At 40.0% G+C, this 24110-nt stretch overlaps 1 protein-coding gene across 1 annotated transcript; it reads right to left on the reverse strand.

Annotated features, from left to right (window-relative positions):
• Window positions 1-1811: 1811 nt before the first annotated feature.
• RAD21 (RAD21 cohesin complex component) lies at window positions 1812-22427 on the reverse strand. The gene is made up of 14 exons (XM_064395241.1): window positions 22203-22427; window positions 16096-16269; window positions 14630-14759; window positions 12443-12542; window positions 11323-11429; window positions 10241-10444; window positions 9600-9725; window positions 9289-9411; window positions 7430-7653; window positions 6954-7113; window positions 6483-6634; window positions 4836-4985; window positions 4288-4371; window positions 1812-2416 (listed from the first exon to the last, which is right to left on the reverse strand). Exons 2-14 carry the CDS (start codon window positions 16237-16239, stop codon window positions 2225-2227), a joined length of 1896 nt encoding a protein of 631 aa, XP_064251311.1. The 5' UTR covers window positions 16240-16269; window positions 22203-22427; the 3' UTR covers window positions 1812-2224.
• Window positions 22428-24110: the final 1683 nt, after the last annotated feature.

The following is a 24110-nucleotide window of genomic DNA, read 5'->3' on the forward strand; positions in this document are numbered from 1 at the left end:
TCATCCTAGTCGGAGTGCCCAAATTCCTACAGTTCTCTCTCACAGAGATTGAACCAAAATAATCAAAGTCACTTTTCCAGTGCTGCACCTGCACACACACACACTTGGGCTGGCTCAGCACAGGCCAGCCTGCATCCCACTGGAATCACAGCACACACAGGATGGGCCCAGCTGCTTTCACAGGTCACTCAAAAGCAGGACAGCCCAGACTAAGCCAGCTCACTCAGCCTGTGTCAGTCACAGGCTTGGATCCAAGAGTCTGGATGTACCAGGAGGAGCATGTAACTTCAGAGGCACTGACATACATGCAGAGGCAAATCCAGAGCTAAAAGAATCCAAGCTGGAGATGTTCTGGCATTCAGAAGGGACAGGCATGCAGATGAATCCCATTTTACATTCTCCCACAATTTTCCACATGCGCGTTCCTAGCATAGAATCCTTGAACAAAAGCACAGTACAGCCAGTAGAGTAACACTTCCTTCCTAATGGCAAGAATTCTAAAAGATTAAACTTGAATATGTAAATAAAGAGCTAAATCTTTCCATAACTAATACCAAAATAACCAATTTCTTAGTGTTCAGTCTCTCCTACATAAATGGGAGGTGTTCAAACAAGATACAGAGCTAATACGTAACAGCTTATAACACAACTTTTATTAGAAAAGTTATACATAACAGCATCAACTATTTTCAAGAATATTAACTTTGAAAAGCAACAAAACAGACTAAAAATGTGTAACAAGAAACTAATGACCTTTTCTATAATTAAACATTCAAGTTATCTACAATGTCTCTTTTTACAAAGGAGAAAATTATGGTTTTACAGGCACATCATGTTGAAAATAAAGCTGCAGTAACTTTATACAATTAACTTTTTCAAGGATTAGTAAAACACGGTCATCATGTAGTCTCAGAGTTTTTTAAACATTCAAATAATTTTACAGTTGAGTATACATGGAAATTTAAGAGTCCCAAAATTATTTCACAAAAGTGCCAACATTAAAACCAGAACCTTCAGTGTGAATAATTTTGCCCTAAAAAAAGTTAAGACAGGTCTCCATAATCAACATATTCACATAATTTCTGGTGCTACCTGGTCTAACAGTAAAGCTTCATTCTTTAGAAATAAAATCAAACTGGACTTCTTTCGCAAAACGGATAAAACGTTTTGAACATGGGAGTGTACATTATCAGAAAAAATTGACACTAAAACCATAAATATATCCAAAGAGCCATTAATACACTACACAATTGAGTGGAATTGTGCCCATTTGTACTCTATATTCAAAGTTTGTTGCCCTTTTGGTACAGGTGGTATCTGAATTCAGGATTTTTCTCATTCTCAATGTTGGATGCTTGCTTAATAAAAAAATCAGATAATTTACAATCTAGAAGTCTGTTTTAAAAAGTCTGGTGTTTATATACAGCTCTAACAAACCTAAAGCATTATGATTTCTTAAATGGTTAAATGAAGTTACTAGTTTTCATTTGTCCCTTATTAACAGTAATTAGCCATTATCAGTAGTGGACCGTAACAAGGTGATAAGTGAAAAGGAATGTTTCATCTAAAACGCTTCACATGTTCTGTCCTTTCATGTATCACGTAGAGGAAGTGCTTTCCACAGACACTCGTTTCCCCTTAGCATCAAGGGCTACAAAAATCTGACTGCAAAAATGCAGTGACACAGCAAGCTGACATATCAGGCACTACCTTTCATATTGGCAGCTTTAAGAGACCCACGGTATGCACAAAGATCCAGAGAAGGGGAGGAAAAACTACTACTATGAGAAGCAGACCGAACATTTCAGATGAGTTTGGCAAAGTTTTTAATCAGACAAAAGGTTGGCCATTCAGATTTACTTGTATAGGTTAAAAATATCTATACTGAATCAACTAGTCAAATTATTGTAAGACATGTCATTGATACTCAACATCACATGCACCAATATTGCACACATCTGCTCTGAGCTGCTAAAACAATCTTCATCTGGGTGCTTGAGATGTCTGGTTTCTGCAGCTGGAACTCAAGTCACCCAAACCAGCCAGCAGTTTCACTAAAATTTTGAGTGGTAAAGTTAAAATACAAACCCCAAAATAACCCCAAGAGAAAACCAAGGACTTTATACAGACAAAATCTAAATTTTCTGCAATGGTCTTGTGGGCCCTACGGACGGGGCAATACACGCACGCGCTGGTGAGCACTGGCTCTGCTCTAGGGAACCATTCAGATAATGTGAAACCTGGGACCAGGGGTGGCAATGATGTCACTGTAGGGCTCCTCCTGTGTCAGCTCTATAGCTTGCTGCTTTTTCAGTACCAGGAAACTGTAGAACTTTGCAGCTGCTTGTTTTCTATTCGTATTTCTGCACAGCTCAAGCAAACTGATAGATTCTGCTCCAGTCTTAGCAAGAGCTCTCTGAAAAACACAACATTGATACCACAAGTTAAATAGAGAACTACACAGAAACAACAATGCCTCTTGGCAAGATTCTGTTTGTTGTCAACCCCAGGACACTAAGGGATTCAGAAGAATGGAAACATTACAACATGTACATGAAAATTTCTTCATGGATCTTAGCTAAATGAAACCTAGTAGGCCTCCCAGGGATGTGTGAAAAATCATTCTTGAATCTACTGAATGTATTCCAGAAACACTGTTGTACAGCACAAGATTTTGTTTCTGCAGCAATAGCTAACCAGTCTTTTTTGACTACAGGACAATTTTTTCTTAATAGGAATAAAATAAAGAAAAATCAAGTTGTATTTCTCAAAATAAATGTAATTCCAAAAATAATAAACTAAAATTTCAAGAGCTAACGTTGAAAGACGCGTAATTTTCCCAAGGTGAAAGCCTGTTTATTTCTAAAACTCCTCTGTCTCAAACTAAGTGTCCAAAGTCACTTAGATTTTCTCAAATATTATAAAGAATATATTAAAAAATAAATACATCTTTTTGCTGGCCAGGATAACAACTGAAGTGTTTGATTTAAAGCAGAACTGTCTGCCCTGGAATGAATTTCAACTACATTAAAAGGTATTTGGCTGGCCAAACCAAATTATTTTGTATTTATCAGACCTAAACTCCAAATTTCATTGCAGTTTTAATGTTTCAGCCATGCAATGTGATGCTCTTTTGGGTACATGGAAGAAAAAACTGTAAAAAGCTAGTTATGGGCAAAGAGAATTCTAAAGCTCTCTTCAGAAACAGTGATAAAATATTCAGAGAGGAAAACATGACATAACACTACCAACTCAACATCTGTATACCTTAGAAATTATTTTTAAGCTTTTTTTAGTTGTGCTGATTTGGTTTGGGTCAGAGTTAATTTTCTTCACAACAGCTCACATGGTGCTGTTTTGCATCAAATAGGCTGGAGGTGCACAAGGAGTTGGGAGGGGACAGAGCCAGGACCCTGACAGGCCAAAAGGATAATCCATGCCATATGGCATCAGGCTCTGCACTGAAAGCCGGGCGAGAGAAGAGGGGGGTGTGTGACCATTTGGGATGTGGCATTCAGTGACAGCCAAATCTCACCAGCTGCCTAAATGTTTAAGGGAACAAAGGAGCTACAAACCAGGCTGAAAGGCAAAGGGAGTCCAAGAGTATGTGGAGGACAAACACAGAGACCAATAAGCAAAGGAACAGTTTGCACTTCAGCTCAGGGTGAACACTGTGGTTTTCAGTCATCATATCAGAAAAAGCCTCTTTAGTTCCAGCAAGCAAGAATCCATCCTACAGACATATGTCTGTGCAGACTGAATCCACATGCTAGAAATCAGCCAAAGTCACATTTCCACAGTTGTTAAGAGATTCAGCTTCTCATGGCTTTCAAGTTTTCAAACTAGCCTAGACAAGAAGTAAACATCCTGTACAATGGTGTTATCCCTAGACCCTTATGGGGGTTTGCCTAAAGACAGAACACAAAGTCAGAGGTGCTATGATTTCACCAAAAATACAGTCAATTATTTTATAATTTAAATTTCTGGGAATCTTAGTTGTACGCCAAGTGTGGACTTAAAGGTTGGAAAACATTTAGGTGAAAAGTTTTGTTTCAAATGTTCTCTAAACAACAAGTAACAATTATAAAAGTATAGATTTAATTTTAATACAATTATTTGATATAGATTTAATCAACCACATGCAGTCTTCCCCTCAAAGAGAACTGGTATTTTAGGCTGTAACACTGACTGCAAAGAAAGCTCTTTCTTGACATTTTAACTGAGCTCAAAAGCATCAGTGGACACACTCCAAAGCTGCTTTAAGAGAAAGCAAATGATCATGTGTACCTGAAGGCCATGGAGCATTTGTTGAGTCCTCTTGTTCCATCTCCTTTCTTCTTGATCCTGATCACCCCCTGTGCCGTCTTCTTCCTGGAAGCAGGTGTAAAATAAAAACATAATCAAGTTTGCTCTGTTTGTTACCACGGGATATTCAATATTGTAGCTAAGAGACAATTTAAGTAATACTATTTGAGAACATGGCTGTTTTTCTTGCAAAAAGCTACTTTCATTAAGTAGCACAAGCTACTTAAAATGAACCACACCATTTAAGGTTCAAAAGCCCTTATCTAGGGAATCATAAACTTATAGTGGTTTAATCCAGGCATGGGTGAGAACAGGAGAAACTAATTCAAAACAGAGTGTATATATAATTTATAAAATTAAATAATAAAAATGTTATTAAATGGTCATTAAATAATTTAAGAATTAAATTTCCAAGGACTATTTATAAGGACGAACAAAAGAGTTGTTTCTTATGCCTTTTACTGAATCCACAGTCAAACATTCATCCACTTCTGGGATACACAAAAACTGATTCTACACAGAGTTCTTACCTCCTCCTCCTCCTCTTCCTCTTTCTCCTTTTCCTTCTCCTTCTCTTTTTCTGGCAGAAGTTCTAGCTCTGGTATTAGCTGGCAGATGTTTTGGGGCTCCTCTGGAGGCATTTCTACAGGTGGTATTTCCAGCTGTTGTGATGGTGGATGCTTTAAGAGCACACAATACAGTTAAACAAACAGTATCATTTTTTCAGTTCTTTTACAATAGAATGATGGTGCTACAGACCAGTTTAATAAAATCCAAGTATATAATCTTAGCCATTTGTCAGAATTTTTCATTTTTGAAAACCAAAAACCAATTTGTTTTGCTATCCATATGTGTATTTTCAATCCTTCAGATTCTACTCAAACCAGAAATTATGACACCACTGTAAAGTAAAAAGGCTTTCCAGTAACTTCACTTATGCCACCATCCAAACTACTGTTCTCACTCTTTGGATTGGCACATGCAAATTTAAAATCCCATATCACCAGACGCAATGCTACATGAACACACTTCAACTCACTGGAACTAGCCATATTCAAAATATCAAAATGCTATTCTCATCAATACAAACATTAAGGAATTTAAACACTGGTACCTGCAAAGTTTCTGAAAACATATTAATTACTTTGGAGCTGAAGTATATTCTCAGAAAATATTTATGTCAAGGGGAAAATACAGAAAATAAATTTAATAATATTTATGTAGACAGTTTTAATAAAATTAATGTATCGTACTCTCCCCCTGAATCTATAAACAATTAAGTGCTTGCCAGTAAAGTCATCTTGACACTTGAAACTGTTTCTACACATACCCTAAAAAGGCTAAACAACTTCTAATATATTCACACAGCAGGTATCACTACAGGCTGTTGCTAGAGGCCTGACCTGGCCTCTAAGATGATCACAGGATTCCCAACACACCGACACCCCCAATTACACTGACTTGGCACAGTCAATGCCGATTTCACCCCATGAAAGGGGTGAAAGGGCAAGAGGAGCAGCAGCTGCCACCCTGCTTACTAAGATGAATGGGACTGTTAGATGTTACATTAACAGGGAACAACCTGTTAGCCAAGGAATGTGAAAAGTGAGGTTAAAACACGCACAAACATGAGACACAGCATAATTCAGGACTGTTCTCACCACACAAACATTCAGAAAAATACACCTTTCATTTTGTCTATCTCCTTCCTCTCCCCTTCACAAGCAGTTTCCTTTCACACTGCAACACAGCAAGTGTCCAAGTCTATTCACAACTCAACTAGGAAATCTCTCCACATAATCAAAGTTTTTCTTTGAAGCCTTAAGCCTGGAACACTAGGGCTGTCTTAACAGATGTTTATGGAGATAACACAATCCTTGTTTCAGGGAAGCTGTTCATATACATTTGTCAAGCAGGACTTGGTAAGCCTAGATTCCTCGAAGACTTTTACTGGAGGAAATAGTATAATTTCTGTATCCTATCAGCATTTTAAATGTTTCAGTAAGTTTTCACCTAACAAAGACACCAGAATGATACCCAGGGACAAATGTTCTGATACTACTACAGTGAATATCAAAGGACCATAGAAAGCTAGGGCCTCAAATCTGTGTCATTTCCTACTGAAAGACACTGCCCACCTCTCATTCCCCATAAAAAAACAGGAAAAGCCTACTCACAGGTAACACTGGCTCTGGTTCTACTTGCTGCAGTTTGCGTTTAACGCCGGTCTGAGCTGGTGGGGGTGGCATAACTGATTCATCCAGGTTGGTTCTGCTGCCCTCCATCATCGACTCTTGCAAACGGCTTGGCTCTTCCAGAATAGGTTCATCTGTATTCCACAACAAATCTTCTTTTAGATACTTAAGAATGTTATCAGAAACTGTACCAAAATCCAAACTGCTATTATTTTAGAATTGAGCACTCTCAATAGCCTGCACTTTAATCCACTGATTCAAGCAATCCCTAAGCATCCCCTATTTCTAGGAAAAAAAAGTTATTCTGTATCAGAGGTTGCATCACATCAAGCTAAACAACCATTACAAAGCTCATTGTTTCACACATAATCTTTGATGACTTAATACAAAGCACAGATAAAAGAGAAAAATATGCTCCGAGGGAAAGCAGAGCATCTTTGACAAGACACAAACCAATGACATCTCGTTGCTGCTGTTGCTGCTGCTGCTCCTCTCTGGGAACCTCTGGGTTTTCGAAGTCTTTAAGGAACTCATCAAGATTGTCAGCTTCTCCACCTTTCCTCCTCTTTCTCAGGTCTTCTGGTACCAGAGGTGTGAGACAGCGAGTAAAGAGCTACAAAGGAAACATTACATTATTCACTGTTGCAGTTCTCAGTATCCTTTTATTTAATTTTGGATTAAGTAATTATGGTCTATCTTTCTATCTCAGTTTTTAAGCTCCTCTCCAACAGTACTAACTTCTAAACAATTATTTATCTTTGTAACTGGTAACAACAACATTTAAAATATTTACCTTAGTTGTTCTGTTTTTTCTTCCAATTATGAACATTGCCATCACTATATCACCATTTATATGCTGATGTTTGCTATCCATGAAGCATAATCCTGAATACAGTCAATTTAAAAATTACCTTGCACAAAAACATTACCTTCAGTAGTCTGTTATTCCACAAAGGCTGTGCAGGCAGAGAGAAAAGCTTTTCAACTCCACCAGTTTCTTTCCACATCATCAATTTCTTAGTGGGAGGTGCCAAATCCAAAGTAGTAACAATATCAGAGTAGTCACTTAATTGGGCTCGAATAGTCTTGCTGTCCAGTTCTTTCACACTGTCCACAATCAGCTTTCTCTTCCTCTTTGCTTTGGTTTCCTTGACTGTCGAGATTTTTAACAAGCAATGAAGCTTAGATCAAACAGGTACCATGCTGTAAAAGAATCCTGCAAGTTCTCTATAGGTCTTACCTGCCCACATATAAAGCTGCCTCAAGAATCTAAGGCAACACTAGCTTTGGGAGAAGGATTAAAAGCTATGTGCAGTATAAAATGTCAAACACTGTGAATGCTCTCCCATAACCTACAAATTCTTCTGTGAATTTAAATCTACCTAAGCCTCAATGCCCTCATCTGCACACGCCTCTCTCTCCCATGGCTTGCTTGATGGGCTGGTGCAAAAACTGGCAATCAAGTTGAACAGAGAATGGAGCACCTCTCTTATGAGAAAGGCTGAGAGATTTCGTTTTGCTCAGCCTGCAGAAAGGGGAGCTTTGGGGTGACCTAATTGTGGCCTTCTAGTACCTGAAGGGAGCCTACAAGGAAAATGGAGGGGACTTTTCACAAAGACATGTAGTGACAGGGTAAAGGGGATGGCTGCCAACTGACAGAGAGGACGTTCAGACTAAATTTTGGGAAGAAGTTCTTTACTGTGAGTGTGGCAGGGCACTGGAACATTGCTCAGAGGAGCTGTGGATGCCCCATCCCTGTTAGTATTCAAGGCCAGGCTGCATGGAGCTCTGAGCAACCTGGTCTAATAGAAGGTATCCCTGCTCATGGCAAGAGATTTGGAACTAGATCTTCATGATCCCTTCCAATCCCAGCCATTCCATGACTCTAATCACAGATTTAAAATACCACACCCACTTTATCCCCTAAGCCCTACCTGAGCTTTGGTAGAGTTAATGTGGCTGGTTATTTTAACTATAAACTTTTGACCCTGCTCTAGGATAACTTTACTGTGCTCACAGCCTGGGACTCTGCAGCAGACCCTGAAGCTCTGGTAAATGCTGTATTTGCTGGACCAGCAGATAAGCTGGTCCCCTGCTGCCAGCCCACCACGAGAGGGCAGTGCCAGAGCTCTCCCACAGGCCAAGCAGGGAATCGGGGTCTGGAGCTCAGTCTAAAAGCGAGGACAAGCTACTTTCTTTCCAGATATTAATTTTTTTAATAAAGCAGGCGTCAGTATATAATGAGCCAAACATAGAATCAGTTAAAATAAGCACATTTCTTGCATTAAAGAAAAAGATAAGGAAAATCCCTGCTTAGTAGAAATTCAAATACAAAGGTGCACCTCGTGAAATCAGCAATTCATTAAAGCTACAAATCACTAGAACAGCACTGATTCTCAGTGTAAACAGTCTGTCCTGCCCTTCAAACACAGCGTATCAAAAACTGTGCTGCACTACAGATACCATATTAGAATGAAAGAGATGCTGAGCTCCATTTCAACTCAGTGCATTTTAACTAGCATGTTTATCTAAAGCTGCAGTATCATGCTGTTACAGGCACTGACTGCAGAAACTACAAACTAGTATTCTCTGACACCCTCCATGTAAGCCACCTCTCTGGAAGGTACTGGAGGGCTACTATTAGAATAAAAGGATTTCAGCACTTGATCCCTGGTTTCTCTCCCAAGTGAGAAGCAGAGTCAGCAGCAGTGCTAGACATTCATTTCCACTCCATCAAGCTAAGGTGGTCTCTGACAAACTGCAGAGTACTCCCCAAGAGCTCACTCACCTGTTATGTCAATAGGCTCCAGAGCAAAAGCTTCCTCTTCATTGGGAACAAGCGTTGTCTGGTCAGTCATGGTTGGTAAGGGCTCCACGGGATCGACCGAGTCAGGGCTGTCGGGGCCTCCCACTGCCAGTGACAACGAGACCTTGCACTAGGTCACAACACAACAGGCTCTGCTACCCCTCCCATCCCCTCCTCCACACCTCCAGGTGGCTTCCCACACCTCATACTTTTGAGCTTGGTATGCTTTTAAGGAATTATCCCAACTACATGAGTTCAAATTAATTCTAGGTCTGGTCCTAGATCATACTCACTTGATACATTATCATCATCATCCATATCATCGTGGGGAGGCTGCTCTGGCATCATTACTCCACTTTCTGAGAGCGCAGGTGGGTCATCAAAAATACCACCATCGTTATTACTGAGAAGTTTGTCATCTGAAGAAACCATATGAAAGAATCACTTTTGTATCCACAAACTCATGAAATAAGTATAGACAAATTTACAAAGAAGTACAGACAAGTTTATTACAATGCAGATGAAGACAGAGCAGAAGTTAGAAAGTACTTTCAATGCTGACATAAAAGAAAGTAGCAGTGCTCTTTCAAGGAGCATTTCAGCTTTAATTCTGAGCTTACAGGTAACATTTACTACAATATATGTGCACATATTTGCATCTCACATCTAATTTTTTTGAATTTTGTTTTTAAATATGCCAACACTTAATATGCTGTGAGTTGTCTATACTGCTGTAGTACTCACAAACCAGAATATATGCTCAGTGCACATTCATACATATATATATACACACACACACATACAGAGTGAGTATAAATACTGTACAAGGCATAAATTTGACAGGAATCTGGCAACAAAGGAAAAACTTCCCTTCATCTACCCAAGAACTAATTAAGGCAGGAGGCAGGATAGAGGAAAAACAAACCAAACTTACCCAATATTCCACCATCATTTCCTTCCCCAAAATTATCATCTTTGTATTGGTCTTCATATTCCAGGTGATTAGATTTCTCATTGAGGTGACTGGTGCTCTGTTCAGGTTCCAGGAGGAGATTGGAAGCACTAGTGCTCACCAGCATGTCATCCTCAAATGCACTACCTTCTCTCATCATCTCACGATCATCCATCCCGAAGTCACCTGCCAGAATACAATTGCACTACTCTAAGTGCTAAAAAAAAAAATCAAGATGCAAGAGACCTACCTAACTGATCAACAAGGCCCATATGTAAGTTTAACTCAATTAATCCTATTTGCAGAGTTAATCATATGATGTAAGGAATTGTGCCCAGCAATACCATAGCAAAAAATACTGTTCAAACAATTATAAAAATAACTATCTCCTTTTCAAAGCATTTTATTGTACTTATTTGAATTGATATTAGCAAGATCCTACTAAACTTTATCTGCACAGAAACCATAGGATTCAATGGAATTCAAAGACATTGTGCTTTAATTACAGGGAACAAACCAATACCCAGACAACAACATTGTTAGATTATTCTTTCAAAACTATTACTGAATTATGGTTTACAATACTGTAGGTTAGGAACCAGACATTCAAATAAAACTGTCTTTAGATTTTGATTCAGATGTTGGAATACTGTTCTTGAAAAGATACCAAAATAGCAAACTTGTCACCAGTGATGGATTCAGCTTCAGAAATGTCCCAATGGTTTCTGACTGAGAGCATGCTTATGATTAAAGCAACAGTTTACTTCATATTCACATCACATTTTGAAAATTTTAATTACCACAATGCTTCAATGATTAACTTGACTGAATATTCTTCAGCTTTTCTTTCTGCTTATTTTAGGCAGCTAGAAGTTTGCTGAACATTACAGGACAGACTTTCTGGAAAAACTGATATCAACAAACTAAAAATTAAACACACAAAACCACAGCATGTTTGATCTAATTTGTTTAGAGCTCACTGGGCATTTCATAGTAATTGCAAAACCATATCTTACAATAACTGAAATTAGCTAGTAACACATAATAACACATGAGATCTTTACCAAAGTCATTATCCTGGAGGATACTGATGTTGCCTACTTCTTCTCTCATTGTAATTTCTTCCACTCTACTCTGGTTCAAACTGAACTGCTGAGCCACATCAATATCACTTAAACAAACAGAAAGCAATTATTAAAATCTCATTAAAAACCAAAGAACAGATAAAAGCCTGCTGAAATAAACATGACATTATTCAGCAAAAAACAATTTTACATTCAAGTCAATTATTGAAAAAAATAAAGGTGAACACTGCATAGAAACTATTACTTAAAACAGTGGGACCATTAGTGGTTCAAATCTATCATCCAAATTGCATTAGCTCCTGGGAAATGTATCAGTAATATCTCTTACTCCTTGTCATGTTGGGATTACTAATTTCAAAGGCCAAATTAACAATTAAGAAAAATCTTCCACCCCTTCAACTTAAAAAGTTATTAATATAGTTTATCAAATGCTGTACTTTGCATCACTACCAACTTAACACCCTTTGTGGTGTATTAAGGTGTATTCTTAAAAAAATACACCTTAATACACCATAAAGAAATTTTTTGCAGTTTCAAATTAGTATATACTCTATTTTAAATTTAAACTAAATTGAACACAGAGTAAGCTGGATTCTAAAAACTCCGTTATGAATAACTCAAATTTTAAAAAAAATGAAATAATAAAAACCATCCATTTTTTAAAGATTAAGAACTATTAAGGTTGTACACTTGTTCTATGTAAAAGTAACCATAAGTATTAAGAAGTTTTGAGAATTAAAAGTGCCACTTTAAAAGGTCAACAACATCCCCATAAAACTAATGTTGTCCATCTTAAGGACATATGTGAGGTAGGGTGCCTACATAGAAGAAAAACGAAGTTATAATAGGTAGCTGAGTTTTTGAAAAGCTCCTGTAAGGACAGCTTTAACTTCAGTTAAAGTCAATGCTACTATGAACTTAAAATCAACACGAAAATGACTGCACGCTTCCTTATCAATATATAAAAACGACCTAAGAATAGAAGTTACCTACAGACTATTTTTTTACATTCAGCAATGAGTTAGCTGTTTAAAACCAGGTCCTCCTCAACTAAAACCAATTCTCATTGTCATGGAAAAGGAAAAAAACCCAAGCTTACTCTAGATCAGGGAGTGGTTGGTCAAAATCGTGAAACTCCTCAGGTAAGGTAATAGCATTATAAGCAGCCTCTCTGTTTTCCTCAGGCAAATCAACAACTCCTACAAGGAAGAACACCCAGACATGAGTTCCCATTCCTTACAAGGACAGCATTTTTCACCATGCCATTAGCAATTTCTCTCTGCATGGGCCTAATGTCTTTAAATTTGTTGAACTGAACTGATGCTGAGATACCTACAAAGAAACCTTAGATAATGGTAGTAAGTGAAATTTAAACTAAATTCAAAACAAATATCCTCAATCCCTTGCACTGTCTGTATAAAATATGTTTGTGTACACTATGCTACACAATAATTTTATCATGACACATGGTATGAGCTGCAGGGTTCTACATTGCAGTGGCAGCACAGCGTGACTGCTTTGCTACTGGTCCTTTATTCAGTTCCATCAGCTCCAGAAGTCCTGGAACAGAACTGATTGCACTTGGGGCTCACTAACTCACAGGCTTCTGCACATAAAAGAGCTGTATTACCAAAACCACACACATACCTTTTCTTATCCTCCAGAGATGCTTACTCTTATTCAGCAGGCATTCTCAGAGCATGAATATCAGATTGGGCATCACAAAACCAGTGCCAGCAGTTGGTCCCTTTGTTTTATTCAAAGTCTTAAAAAGGTCAGGGCACTTGAAAGTGCATGGGAAATGCAGGTTCAATTCCTTCTGTAACTTGCAGAAGATTTGAGCTCTATGCTCTGCCTTCTGACCCACACATACAACACAGGCAATTCTGAGGTATAGATACTTCAGAAACACTCTGCTCACTGTGCTCCCCTCTGCAATGAATAATCAAAGAAGCACTGTCCACAGAGACCAGGAACAAGCACGAGTCTGTAGCTTACTCATCACGGAACTTGACTAGGAATGAAGACATCTAGTCCATCCTTTCAGGGCTGTTCAATATTTTTACTTGTCTGCTGCTTAAAATGAAACATGTAAATGATTCTCAGAACAGAAAGGCTCAATGCCTAAGGAACAAAGCTGATAAACTGAAAATAAAGACCAGTGCCTCAGCTTCTGTCAGGCCAGCATGCCACTTTTTGTAAATCTTGATTTTATAGTGCTTCATCTTTGACATGCACTCTGTTAAGAGAGGGAAAATAGACTGCCTTGTGATATTAAAAATATGCTCTTATTATAACCCAGGGAAGTTAAACACGGTAATAAACAAAAAATTAGCAACAGTCAACAAATTGCCACTGAAGGCTACATAAAATTCAGTACCTGAATTCAGTGCCCGAATCACAACTTGTAGATGAGGAAATTAAGATAAAGGCATTACATACTTTCACTTTTCTCAAGTAACTGCTGCACTGGCTTTCAAGAGTTGCCTCTTTAAAAAACAAAAATTCTCCCTCAAGTTCAGCTTTTAAATCTATTGCACTCACTAACTTAAAAAGGTAGAAATATGATTTAGCAGCTGTGAGCATCCAGCAGCATCACTACCACAGCTACACTTCAGCTGAGAAAAAGTTCCCCAGGCCAAAATTAAGAAAACTATCTATAAAGACAGGAAAGAATTAAAACCAAATAATTAATTGACTGCTGGACAAAAAAGTAATTTCAGGTATTAATATGGCACCCCATTTTAATGGAAAATATTAAGTAAGCAACTACAGAGTGGGAAACTATGTTATAAACATACAAAAGGAAAACTATCTCTGATGCCCACATTACAGTCCACATTATTTTCAGAAACTATAATGCCAAAGTGGTAAAAAAACAGCTTACTTTCATGTTTCTTTTGTAATTCATAGCAAAAGAATCCTGACCCTTGATGGAAACCAGTTCCCTTGTGTGCTTCTATTCAGTAGGGCACTGGCCTTTTTCAGACAGAAGGTAAAACCCATGCAGTGTATTTCCATTTAACATCATACACCAGCAACAGCCAAAATCATAAGTGGGATTTTACTGAATCAGCATCAATAAGAGAAGTTTTTGTTCAGAATTTAGTTAGAAGATGTTTTGCAGCAGACAACTCAGTCAGCCAGCTAGCTGCAATAATTACTTCTCCTATAACCTGTACCTTTATGTAATTATACAGACATAAGAAGGCAGAATTGTATGCCTTCTTAATAAACACATTAATCAATGTAGCTTTTCAGAGAGCACTTAGATAAAGACAGATACCTGGACGAAAAGCCATCTTAATCTTAATGAAAGCCTCATTACAGTCTGCAAGAAGATATTTTGCTTTCCTGTGGTAGATTCTAACAACGCCTAGTAAAAGATGTCCTGAGGTTCGAAGTGCCATCTTCACCTAAAAACACATTGCACAATCAGTGAATCAGATGTATCCTCAGTATTCCCTTAATGATACCTCAGTCAGCTATACATGAATCTTCTCAATAAAATCAAATATCCAAAACAAGTATAAAAATCAGCAGAAATCTGAAGAAACAAAGAATGCAAAGTCTACAGTTCCAAGATGATACCCTATTACATTATTTATGGATGACCAAGCAAATGTCACTAAATTAATAGCAGCTCCCTCCAGGAATTCCCAAACACTGCTCTGTCTAGTTAAAAAATAAGTGGCAAAGCCTATTTTTACCACATTTTCTTTTCTACCACCTTTGTTACTTCAGTTGTGGAAAAAGTGAAAAATACAAAAAGTTGGGCAGCCATAAGTAGTGATTTGATTAAGTAAAGCTGGGTTAAAAGCTGGTTAAAAGCCATACTTTGTCCTGGAGTGAGAAACAGCGCAAGATGTGGAGTGCCCATAAACAAGCACTGCCACAGTAAACCAAAAATTTTAAGTTCCTTTCCTCTTCAATCTCACTGCTTTACTATGTAATGAACTATCTACTGTGGGAACATAAAACTGAAAAAAGTAATTCACAGAAGGACTCTTCTTTAAGCATTTTAGGCTGAAAGAGCATGAAATTTTTGTTGAATGGTACATGGAATAATTATCTCACAGAAAGAGTAAGCCATACAGGATTTAACATCAACCTAAGAATTAAAGATTTTTATTTCCTCCAACATATATTGAAAATCTCAGCTAATGAACTGTTACACAAAGTTAAATATATAAAGTGCCTTTCTCTGACAGAATGCTCCAGCTCATTAGTGAGCCTATGAACATTACCTTCTTCCTAAATCCTTCCAAAGTGACAATAAAAGAAATCACTATTGTAGAAGAGTAAGCATCTCTGTAATTGTACAATGCACTTTTTGCTTACACTTAGCAGTTCTTCTAAAATCTAGAGTAGCACTATAAAAACTGTTAACATTTGTATCAACCAAAATAAAATATGTAAGTAAGTTTGCTTTTGTTTTCAAGCAGTTGCTTTTTTTATAAGACATTGACATCTGTTAAGTGACAAAAGTCACAACTGCGCCATCAGTTCTCAGATGAACAATTTCATTGGCATGAGTAGTAGAGGGGAAGAAAAACATGTAAAAACATCAAGCTACTTAAAATTTCCTCTCATTTCACAACAGAGTATTTCACATCCAAACAGACCTTTCCACCCTTTGAAACAGCAACATTAAGAACTCTATTTGCTTTGGTGACCCAATTAGTAATTTCCACCTGTACACTCAAGTTCCTTTCACTACAAGGTCACATGAGATGAGTGTAAAACAGATACCTTTGGGGAAATGATGCTCTCCACGCTGCTCTCCAGATTACATTCAAAAACATGGGCTTTGGTCAGCTTCTTATCCCAGTGGGCCGCCAGCCAGATTTTGGCCAGCGGCCCACGTTTGCTCAGGACAAAGTGGGCATAGAACATGGTCCCAGATGTCTAAAACAAAGTGCAAACCTGTAAAGAGAAAGGCAAGTATTTCTTTCTACATCTTTTATTTTATGGGAACATCCTTGTAAATACCCCCCTTATACTCAGAAGAAATGCATGTTTGATTTTTAACCACTGAGGTCAGACTATTTGTTTAATATGTTTAAGGAGCCAATACTTACAAATTGTATCCATGTAATAGCATATATATATTTATTACAGAAGAATTACAAAGCAGAAATAACACCCACTAACAGCCACATACATAACTAAGAAATGCTTACCATACCTCAAGAAAACAATCTTGAATCTTTTTACCTTTAGGGTAATGATACCAAACTCTCCCAATGCAAAGAAGCACATCTCAGTTTTCACTCCACAGTGGTGTTCTATAACTTCCACTTCTTTCTACTTTTAGTTCAGTAGCTACTACTCTGCTATACCAGTATATATTGTACATTGTTCCAGCAAATGATTCACCTTTATAAAATATACAGCCCTAAATCTTTTTGGACTTCACTATAATTTCCTTCCTAAAGAGGAAGCACAATCATGTTTTCCATTTCTTAACAGACCATTCTCCATTTCATATTTTTTTAAATTAAGTGTTGATAGAAGTGGTGAGAAAACTGACTGCATTATTCCAAACTTCCTTAAGATTCCATTTTCTTTCTCCTTCACCAGGAAAAAAAAAAGACATTCTTATCTATTTATCTAGTGATTACTTTGTTACGATTTATAAGATGCCACCACATCAAGCCATGGGGAATCAGAACAGCATGATGTCTTATGATCTAAGCATGCCACTTCCACGCATCAGGTAAAGATAAGAACAAGTAGAGGAAAAGAAAAGTTTGCTTTAAAAAAGTATGAGAATCTCATACAAAGTTTTTCCAGTAGTTTCCATTTCCCAGGAAAATGAATCAAAAGAAAAGAACAGAAAAGGCACAACAAGTGCATTTTAGTTTTAACCTCCTCTACACCCACAGAAAAACTGCCAGAGGAAGCACAGCAAGTCACAACTGAATTGAAGTAGGGGCAAGAGGAATTGCTAGGAATTGAAGTACAGGGGCAAGAGAAGCTCTGACACTACTGATTCAGTGGAAATAAAGCCAACCTCTAGACATCTGAATAATAACTTTAAATCTCAAAGTCAAGTCCAGGAACTTTTTATTTCCATTTTGAGAATTGTATAACAGATCTGATTATCAAGCTACTCTCTTAATGACAGATTGGCCACCAATTTCATCCATGACCAAAACAGTGAAGAGGATTTAAAGGAAATAAAGGCCACATTCAGCTTAAACTCAAATTAACTCAGTATACAGAATTAAAACTACTCTTAGGAGTGAAGTTAATAGCTTTTAGTCATAATAAAGCTGCAAACTGACAAACAAGTTAAAATGCCATTTTTACTTGTTGAGATTGTGCGAGGGCTAAGGACAGCACTACACAAAGATGGGCATGAGCAAGCTTTTCCAGGAAGCATAATGAAATAAATTTTGGATAAACACTATCTAAAGGACCTTTAGATAAGATCCTTTAGACCTTATCTAAAGGAAGGTATTCTACCTTTTTTTCCCCCCCAGGATATTTTGAAAATCATCACACTGTCTTAAGACAGACAATACAATCCTTGCACATTTTTGAAGGCCTCAGTATTTCTGTATCTGCAGAGACGTAACTTTGCAGCACAGCATTTTGATATCTTGAGTTGCTACCAAAACCATGCAACAGTAAGCCTGTAATTACTCCTGAACATGAGGAATAGGGGAAAACACAAACATAGAGTAAACAAAACCACCTGTATAAATCCATTAAAAGCATTCAACAACAGTCGCAAAATAATGTACTTTGATTAGTGGAGTTTGGCACAATTATTAAAACAGATAACACGAGTTTCACAAAACTTCAAACATACAGTTAACTGAAAACATACTTAAGTTCCCCTGTTAAATGTGAAACTCACTATTTGGACAACTTGGACAAAATCAATTTATCTATCACTTTAGATCTGTTTCTCTTCATCCATCACTGAACCCTTGCCATACGGAAATACATAAAGGGAAACAGTGACAATCAGACTACAGATGGTTTTAAAAGTGTGTTTCACTCTGAACTGCTATTAACAAATAAGGATTCTATTACCTAAAGCAACAATTTCTTGTCACATGAGTCCCTGACACTTCCAAATTCCAGCAGATGCTCTGCATGGCAATAACTGGGTTACAGCAACTGTACAAAGCCCACCTTTACAGTCCAGCTGTTTAGCACCTCAGCTCTTCAAAGCCAGCCCCAAAGGCTGCTCCCACTTTCTTTCTTTTCAGATACTCTCTTTTCTGCATTTCAGGCTTTTTGTCTGATCTTTAATTCATAGCACAGTATGTTGATGCTGTGGCATAAAGGGAGAAATAGATTTTCTGGCATAATTTGAGACTGGGACAAATGTTAAAGGAATCAAGAGTTTCTACAAGTGGCAGAGTGCTCAGGCAGACACATAGAATATCTCATTGGCTGAAAAGGCAAATCCTAAGAATCCACAAAAGAAAAAGGGTAGCTGATGGCTCTTAAAAAGCTCGTAAGGTAAAATACAACTGTCAGGTTTTGAATTGACTGGATATGAAACAGGACCATAAAACTTGTTCTGAGAACTTTGGCATTTTTCTGTTTTGCTTGCATTTCTCTAAGGCAAAAAGACTATGTACTCACGCAAGGCCAGGTAGCACCAAATCCTGATCCTGCCAAATCAACATTTTAAAATACCTGCAACATTATTGCCATTAATTCTGAATTTGCTTCCATGTGCCACAATTGTCCTCAGGTTTTCTCTGCCTAACTTGGTCAACAACTGCAGAATCTAAAAAATACTGTTCTTCTGATAGAAACGTAAAAATCTCCTCTATGCTCTTCTCTTCACTGTACTTTTCTGCACACAAAGTTAGTGGAATGTAAAGCAGAACTTACATAACACTGGTCACACACAGGGTCTGATCCAGAATGTGCCTGTTTCACCCTCATCTGAGACTCTGGTAATTGCTCCTTCCAAAGTAGCAGTAAGAAAATTTGGTAGACGGTGTAACTGTGAGCTTCATCTTAACCTTCAACTCACACATATTTCATCTTAAAATCCTTCTTCTGATTAGAACAGCTAACTATCTAACCTCTGAAGAGCACACTGGCATAGTTAGTCCCATTCTTCAAGGCATGCAGAAAGGTGCTTCATGAACTAAGCTGACAACAGGCAGAACATTCAGCACATTTTTATTTGATTGTGGTTCACTCTAGCTCATTAAACGCCCTCATCAGCTGCTCTCCCTAGGTTAGGTTATGTACACACACACACCAGTCCACAACTAAAGTTCAGTCTTTTTTTTTTTACTGTCACCTACTTTTGTTCCTTGTAAAGCTAGTCCAAAACCACAGTCACACACTGATGAGCAGACAAATTCCACACTACAGTTTAAGAAATCAGCCAGTCATTTTAATTAATTTGTCCTTATGCTATCCTTCAATTTATCTTCTCTGATTTCTCCCCACCTGCACAATTTCCTCCTAAGCGGTTTCTGCTTTGCTAAGCCCAGGCAGCCCTGGGTGATCTGGGGAAGGCTGAGATCTCCCTGTGCACCTGCATCAGTCTGAGCTGGCCCTACCAGACTTCAGAAGTTCAGAAGAACTACCCTGACCCAGCAACTGTTCTTGGAATTTTTCAGCTTTAACTCCTAACCCTTCACTCTCCAATCCTTCTTACATCACTAAACTTCCCATGTGTGGGCACTCACTAACGCTGCCTCCCTGGCAGGTTTTGGTACCACACTGAACACCTGGTGCCACTAAAAAAAATTCATCATAAACTCCACTAACATCCCCTCCAGCTCCAGGTCTCTTTTCACCACTACCTTATCTGATCTCCTTCCTTCAACCACTTTTATAATTGTCTGGATAATCCACATTTATCTGAATTTTAATGTATTTGTTTGTGTCACCTGCAGCTATAGTAGTAAAGCTCAGTGTCAAGTCACCTTAATTTCTTATGTCTAAAAAATCAATTATTGAAAAAGATGAAACTGAACTATTTTCAATTTTACATACCTTTGGAAAATACATACAACATTTTCCCTTTGTCTCTAGGTCTTGTTCTTTGCATCAACAATTTGTCAGAAATTCCATGGCTGAGGTTGCACTACCAGGTCTATTAATTACTCAAACCATACCACTCTGTTAGAGGAACTGCACTCACCGTTCTCCAGTTACCATACACTACACACCTACACAATCAGATAGAACCAGTGCCCCACTAAGGTTACCAATTCAAAAGACAGATCGCTCACAGGAACCGTACAGAGCTGGACATGACTGAACCCTCTGAACACTGCTGTCCTCCTCCCTCAATTCCACATTCCCACCTAACCCTCAGCAGCTATCCTGCCCTTGCCCTACACTCAGAATGATCAACCAGTAGAAATCTTTTTAATTTAAGGCCCTGTCTCCATTATCCCAATCTATTTTGTGCAATTCCAGACCCAATTCAAACTAATAAACTTGCAGAAACCATGTACTAACACACTCTTTTAAAGGTATGTAAGCTGAACATTCCTTATATTACTCCATCTTTTGCAGTTACTTCTCTGCACAGTTCAAAGAGCCTAAACATAAAAAACCTTTTTAACGTTTTACCTTTAAGAAGTTAAACTGATGTGGTAACTAAAGCAAATTCTGCGGGAAATCCCACGGTATAAGCAAGACATGATTAATTTGTGTGGTAATTTAAGTTTATTGTAGATCTCACTAGGTTTTTGCTCCTCCTTTTATTACCCCTATCACACCTACTTCCTCTCTAGTTAAAACTTTAGATGAGTGGGCTTTGCTTTCCCAAATTTTGTAGAATGTCTAATATTGACAGAAGAACCTTCATAAAATAAAACAGAAGCCTGGCCCCAATAATGCTTTGATGTCCCCCGGTTTTGATAATGAGTTTTATTGAGTAGGAGATTAAGGAAAGCATGCTTATCGCCCACATTTGCACAATGGGGGTCTAAATGGTAACTTCTCCAAATTTACAGTAGTTTCTTTATGTGTCTGAATTTAAATAAAAGGCATTTTCAATGGGGTCACAGTGACCCCAAGTTTCCTTTGTTATTGATAAAAACAACGCCCTATTTTATATTTAACAGAAGTGTTTCTAATCAGGATCAGATACCAAAAACGATACCAAGATTTCTAACAGTGTCCGCAAGAGCAGGACCTTGGTTCTTCAAAAGGCCGGCATCTTTAAAGGGCCCGTTTATTTGCAGCTAAACAGCCACAGCTCCAAAGGCAGCTCACCGCCACTAGAGAGGCTCTGAGAACACTCAGCACCCTGTCCCATCCATGGCAGCAGGAAAACTGCACTTAAACCCAGAACAGTGACAAACGGAACTCTGCTCCGTCCCTGTCCGCTCAGCCCGGGGCAGCGGGGATCTGTGACACCGCGCGGGCCCCGCGGCCCCTCGGAGTGTCCCGGCTCTGGGGCAGGGCCCGGCGGGGCCGCTCGGCCCGGACCCCGAACCCCGCTCCGGCCCGAACCCCGCTCCGACCCGGACCCCGCTCCGGCCTGGCCCGAACCCCGCTCCGGCACGGACCCCGCTCCGGCCCGGGCCCCGCTCCGGCACGGCCCCGGCTCCAGCCCGGCTCCCGCTCCGGCCCGGGCCCCGCTCCGCAGGGCGCTGCCAGCGCCGCCGCCAGGCCGCGCCCGGCCCCGCCGCAGATCTCCCCGGACACCCGGCCCCGCGCAGGGTCCCGGGGCGGCCCGGCCCTTGCCCAGGTGTCGCGGGGCACCAGGCGGGCCCTCCCCGCCGGCAGGGTGCAGCCGAAGAGCCGGCTCCGAGCATGACGGATGCGCCCCGAGAGCGGGGCTGCAGCTGGGCCCCGCCGGGCCCCTTCGGGCGCCGGCAGCGACCGCGGCGGCCGGAGCCACTCCTTACCCTGCTCCGGGCCCGGGGACCGCTCGCTGCTCCTGCCGAGCCGAGCCGAGCCGGGCCGGGCCGAGCCCGAGCCGAGTCGAGCGGCGCCGAACCGAACCGAAGCTGAGCCAAAGCCGAACCGGACCGAGCCGAGTGGAACCGAAGTAGAGCCGAGCGGAGCCGAGCCGCTCGCTCAAGCAAACAAGATGGCGGCCGCGGCCCTTCCTGCGCGCGAACGCGCCGTTCAAACCGCAGGATGTTTACGGTCAAATTCCCCCCCTCAACCGGCCCCGGCCCCGGCACTGCGCCTGCGCGCGGCACCGGGGGCGGGGCAGAGCCGTGGGAGCGACGAACGGCCGCTTGAGTGACAGCGGCGCGCGGGCCCCGCGGGGGGCGGGGCAGGTGCGCATGCGCTGCCGCCCCGGGGCGCGGGCGGCCCGTGAGGGCGGCCCGGCCCCGTTGCGGCCGCGGCGCGCTCTGAGACCTGCGGTGCGGAACGTGTCACAGCCTGGGCCCCGCAGCTCTGCCTGGTCCCTGCAGGTGTTTGTGCTGTGGGGTAGGTTGTTGTCAAGGGGAACAACTGCGGGCACCGCTCTCTTTCTTTCTTTAGACCGATTTGATTTCGACTGTACGTGGAAAGGCTTTCTTGGTCCTAATTTACTGATTTATGATGGCCATGTAATGGAGGGGGGAGTATGGCTACAACAGGATTCTAAACAGAAGGAGTCAATACCTAGGTAAAAGCAATGGAAAGGGAAAACAAGGACTGCTTTGGGAAGTAGGGATTTTTTCTGGTCTCTCCCAGGCATTAGGAAGTGTAATGCTATGAGTACATGCCATTCTGGATGAACACCAAACAGCCTTTGGCACAAAGGGACAGAAAATTCAAAAACCTCAAAATAACCTTTAAAACAACCTCTGAAACTATACTTCTAGTGCAATGGATCATCAGTTTACAAAGATAATGTCAGAATACCAAGAAAATCTTCCTGCTTAGGGCTTAAGGAGCATTACTGCTATTTGTGACATTCAGATAATATATCTTAAGGGATGATACCATCAGCAAATAATATGTAAGAACATGCAGGTTCAGTCTCCTGGTTCTCTTTCCTTAGATTTAATTTTGAAGATTTCAGCATTCATTTATGTTCATAATGTATTCAGAATAAACATTGATTCTGTGCATGTCCCACATGGATTTCTGCCAGGTGTAGTAATATGTCAAGGGTTTTCTTCTGCAGGAAAACATTGGCTGTGTCACTAGCTCCTGTGTCTCCATATGGAGTTAGAGCATTGACCCAGGGAGTGTCCAGGCCGTCGACCACTGGCCTGCTGATAAGACACTTTAATTAATTAAACAGTGCATTAATTTAACAGTGCTGATAGGCTGGATCGCATCAAAGTCCACCAGAAGAGTGGACCAGCCCGGCTGCATCATCGCTGCTACAGGAAAGAGCCACTCCCAGCAGAGAGACTCCAGGGAAGCCACAGTGCAGAGGTGTGAGCCAGAAACAGCAGCTCTGCACCGTGCTGCTGAAATGTGAAATGCCCGCAGACAGCTGGGCTCTGGCTCTGCCTGCTCAGGGCTTACCCCCCTTGTGTCCATTTTAGTGTGAAATCCTCCTTCCTCTGGCTCGGCAGACACTGAGGATTGGTCAAAATTGCCTTTCTAGCTACTGTGGGCTGGTGTGTGCCAGTGGCCTGTTTAGAAGCCCTACATCGTATTGCCATTGACTGAGCAGAAATTAATGATGGGAAGAAACAATAATAATAATAGTAATAATAATAATAATAATAATTCCTTAGTTGTCAGTACTAATTCCTTAATAGTTGCCCATTTAAAAAAATAAAATAATAAAAACATATCTATTGTTTTTCTCATGCTCTCTACCGTTTGAGCAAGCAATTCTTTCTATAAAGGACATCTCT

This window comes from Passer domesticus, chromosome 1 (genome assembly GCF_036417665.1).
Source record: "Passer domesticus isolate bPasDom1 chromosome 1, bPasDom1.hap1, whole genome shotgun sequence".
NCBI classification, from domain to species: domain Eukaryota; kingdom Metazoa; phylum Chordata; class Aves; order Passeriformes; family Passeridae; genus Passer; species Passer domesticus.

What these genes read in the sequence shown, in the direction of transcription:
- RAD21 (XM_064395241.1), bottom strand. Translation starts at nt 16,239, where the DNA reads ATGTTCTATGCCCACTTTGTCCTGAGCAAACGTGGGCCGCTGGCCAAA. An exon ending in AGAGCATCATTTCCCCAAAG is followed by an intron (nt 14,760 to 16,095) that starts GTATCTGTTTTA and finishes ATGTGTTTTTAG; the next exon opens with GTGAAGATGGCACTTCGAAC. An exon ending in AAATGCTCCATGGCCTTCAG is followed by an intron (nt 2,417 to 4,287) that starts GTACACATGATC and finishes TGTGTTTTTCAG; the next exon opens with AGAGCTCTTGCTAAGACTGG.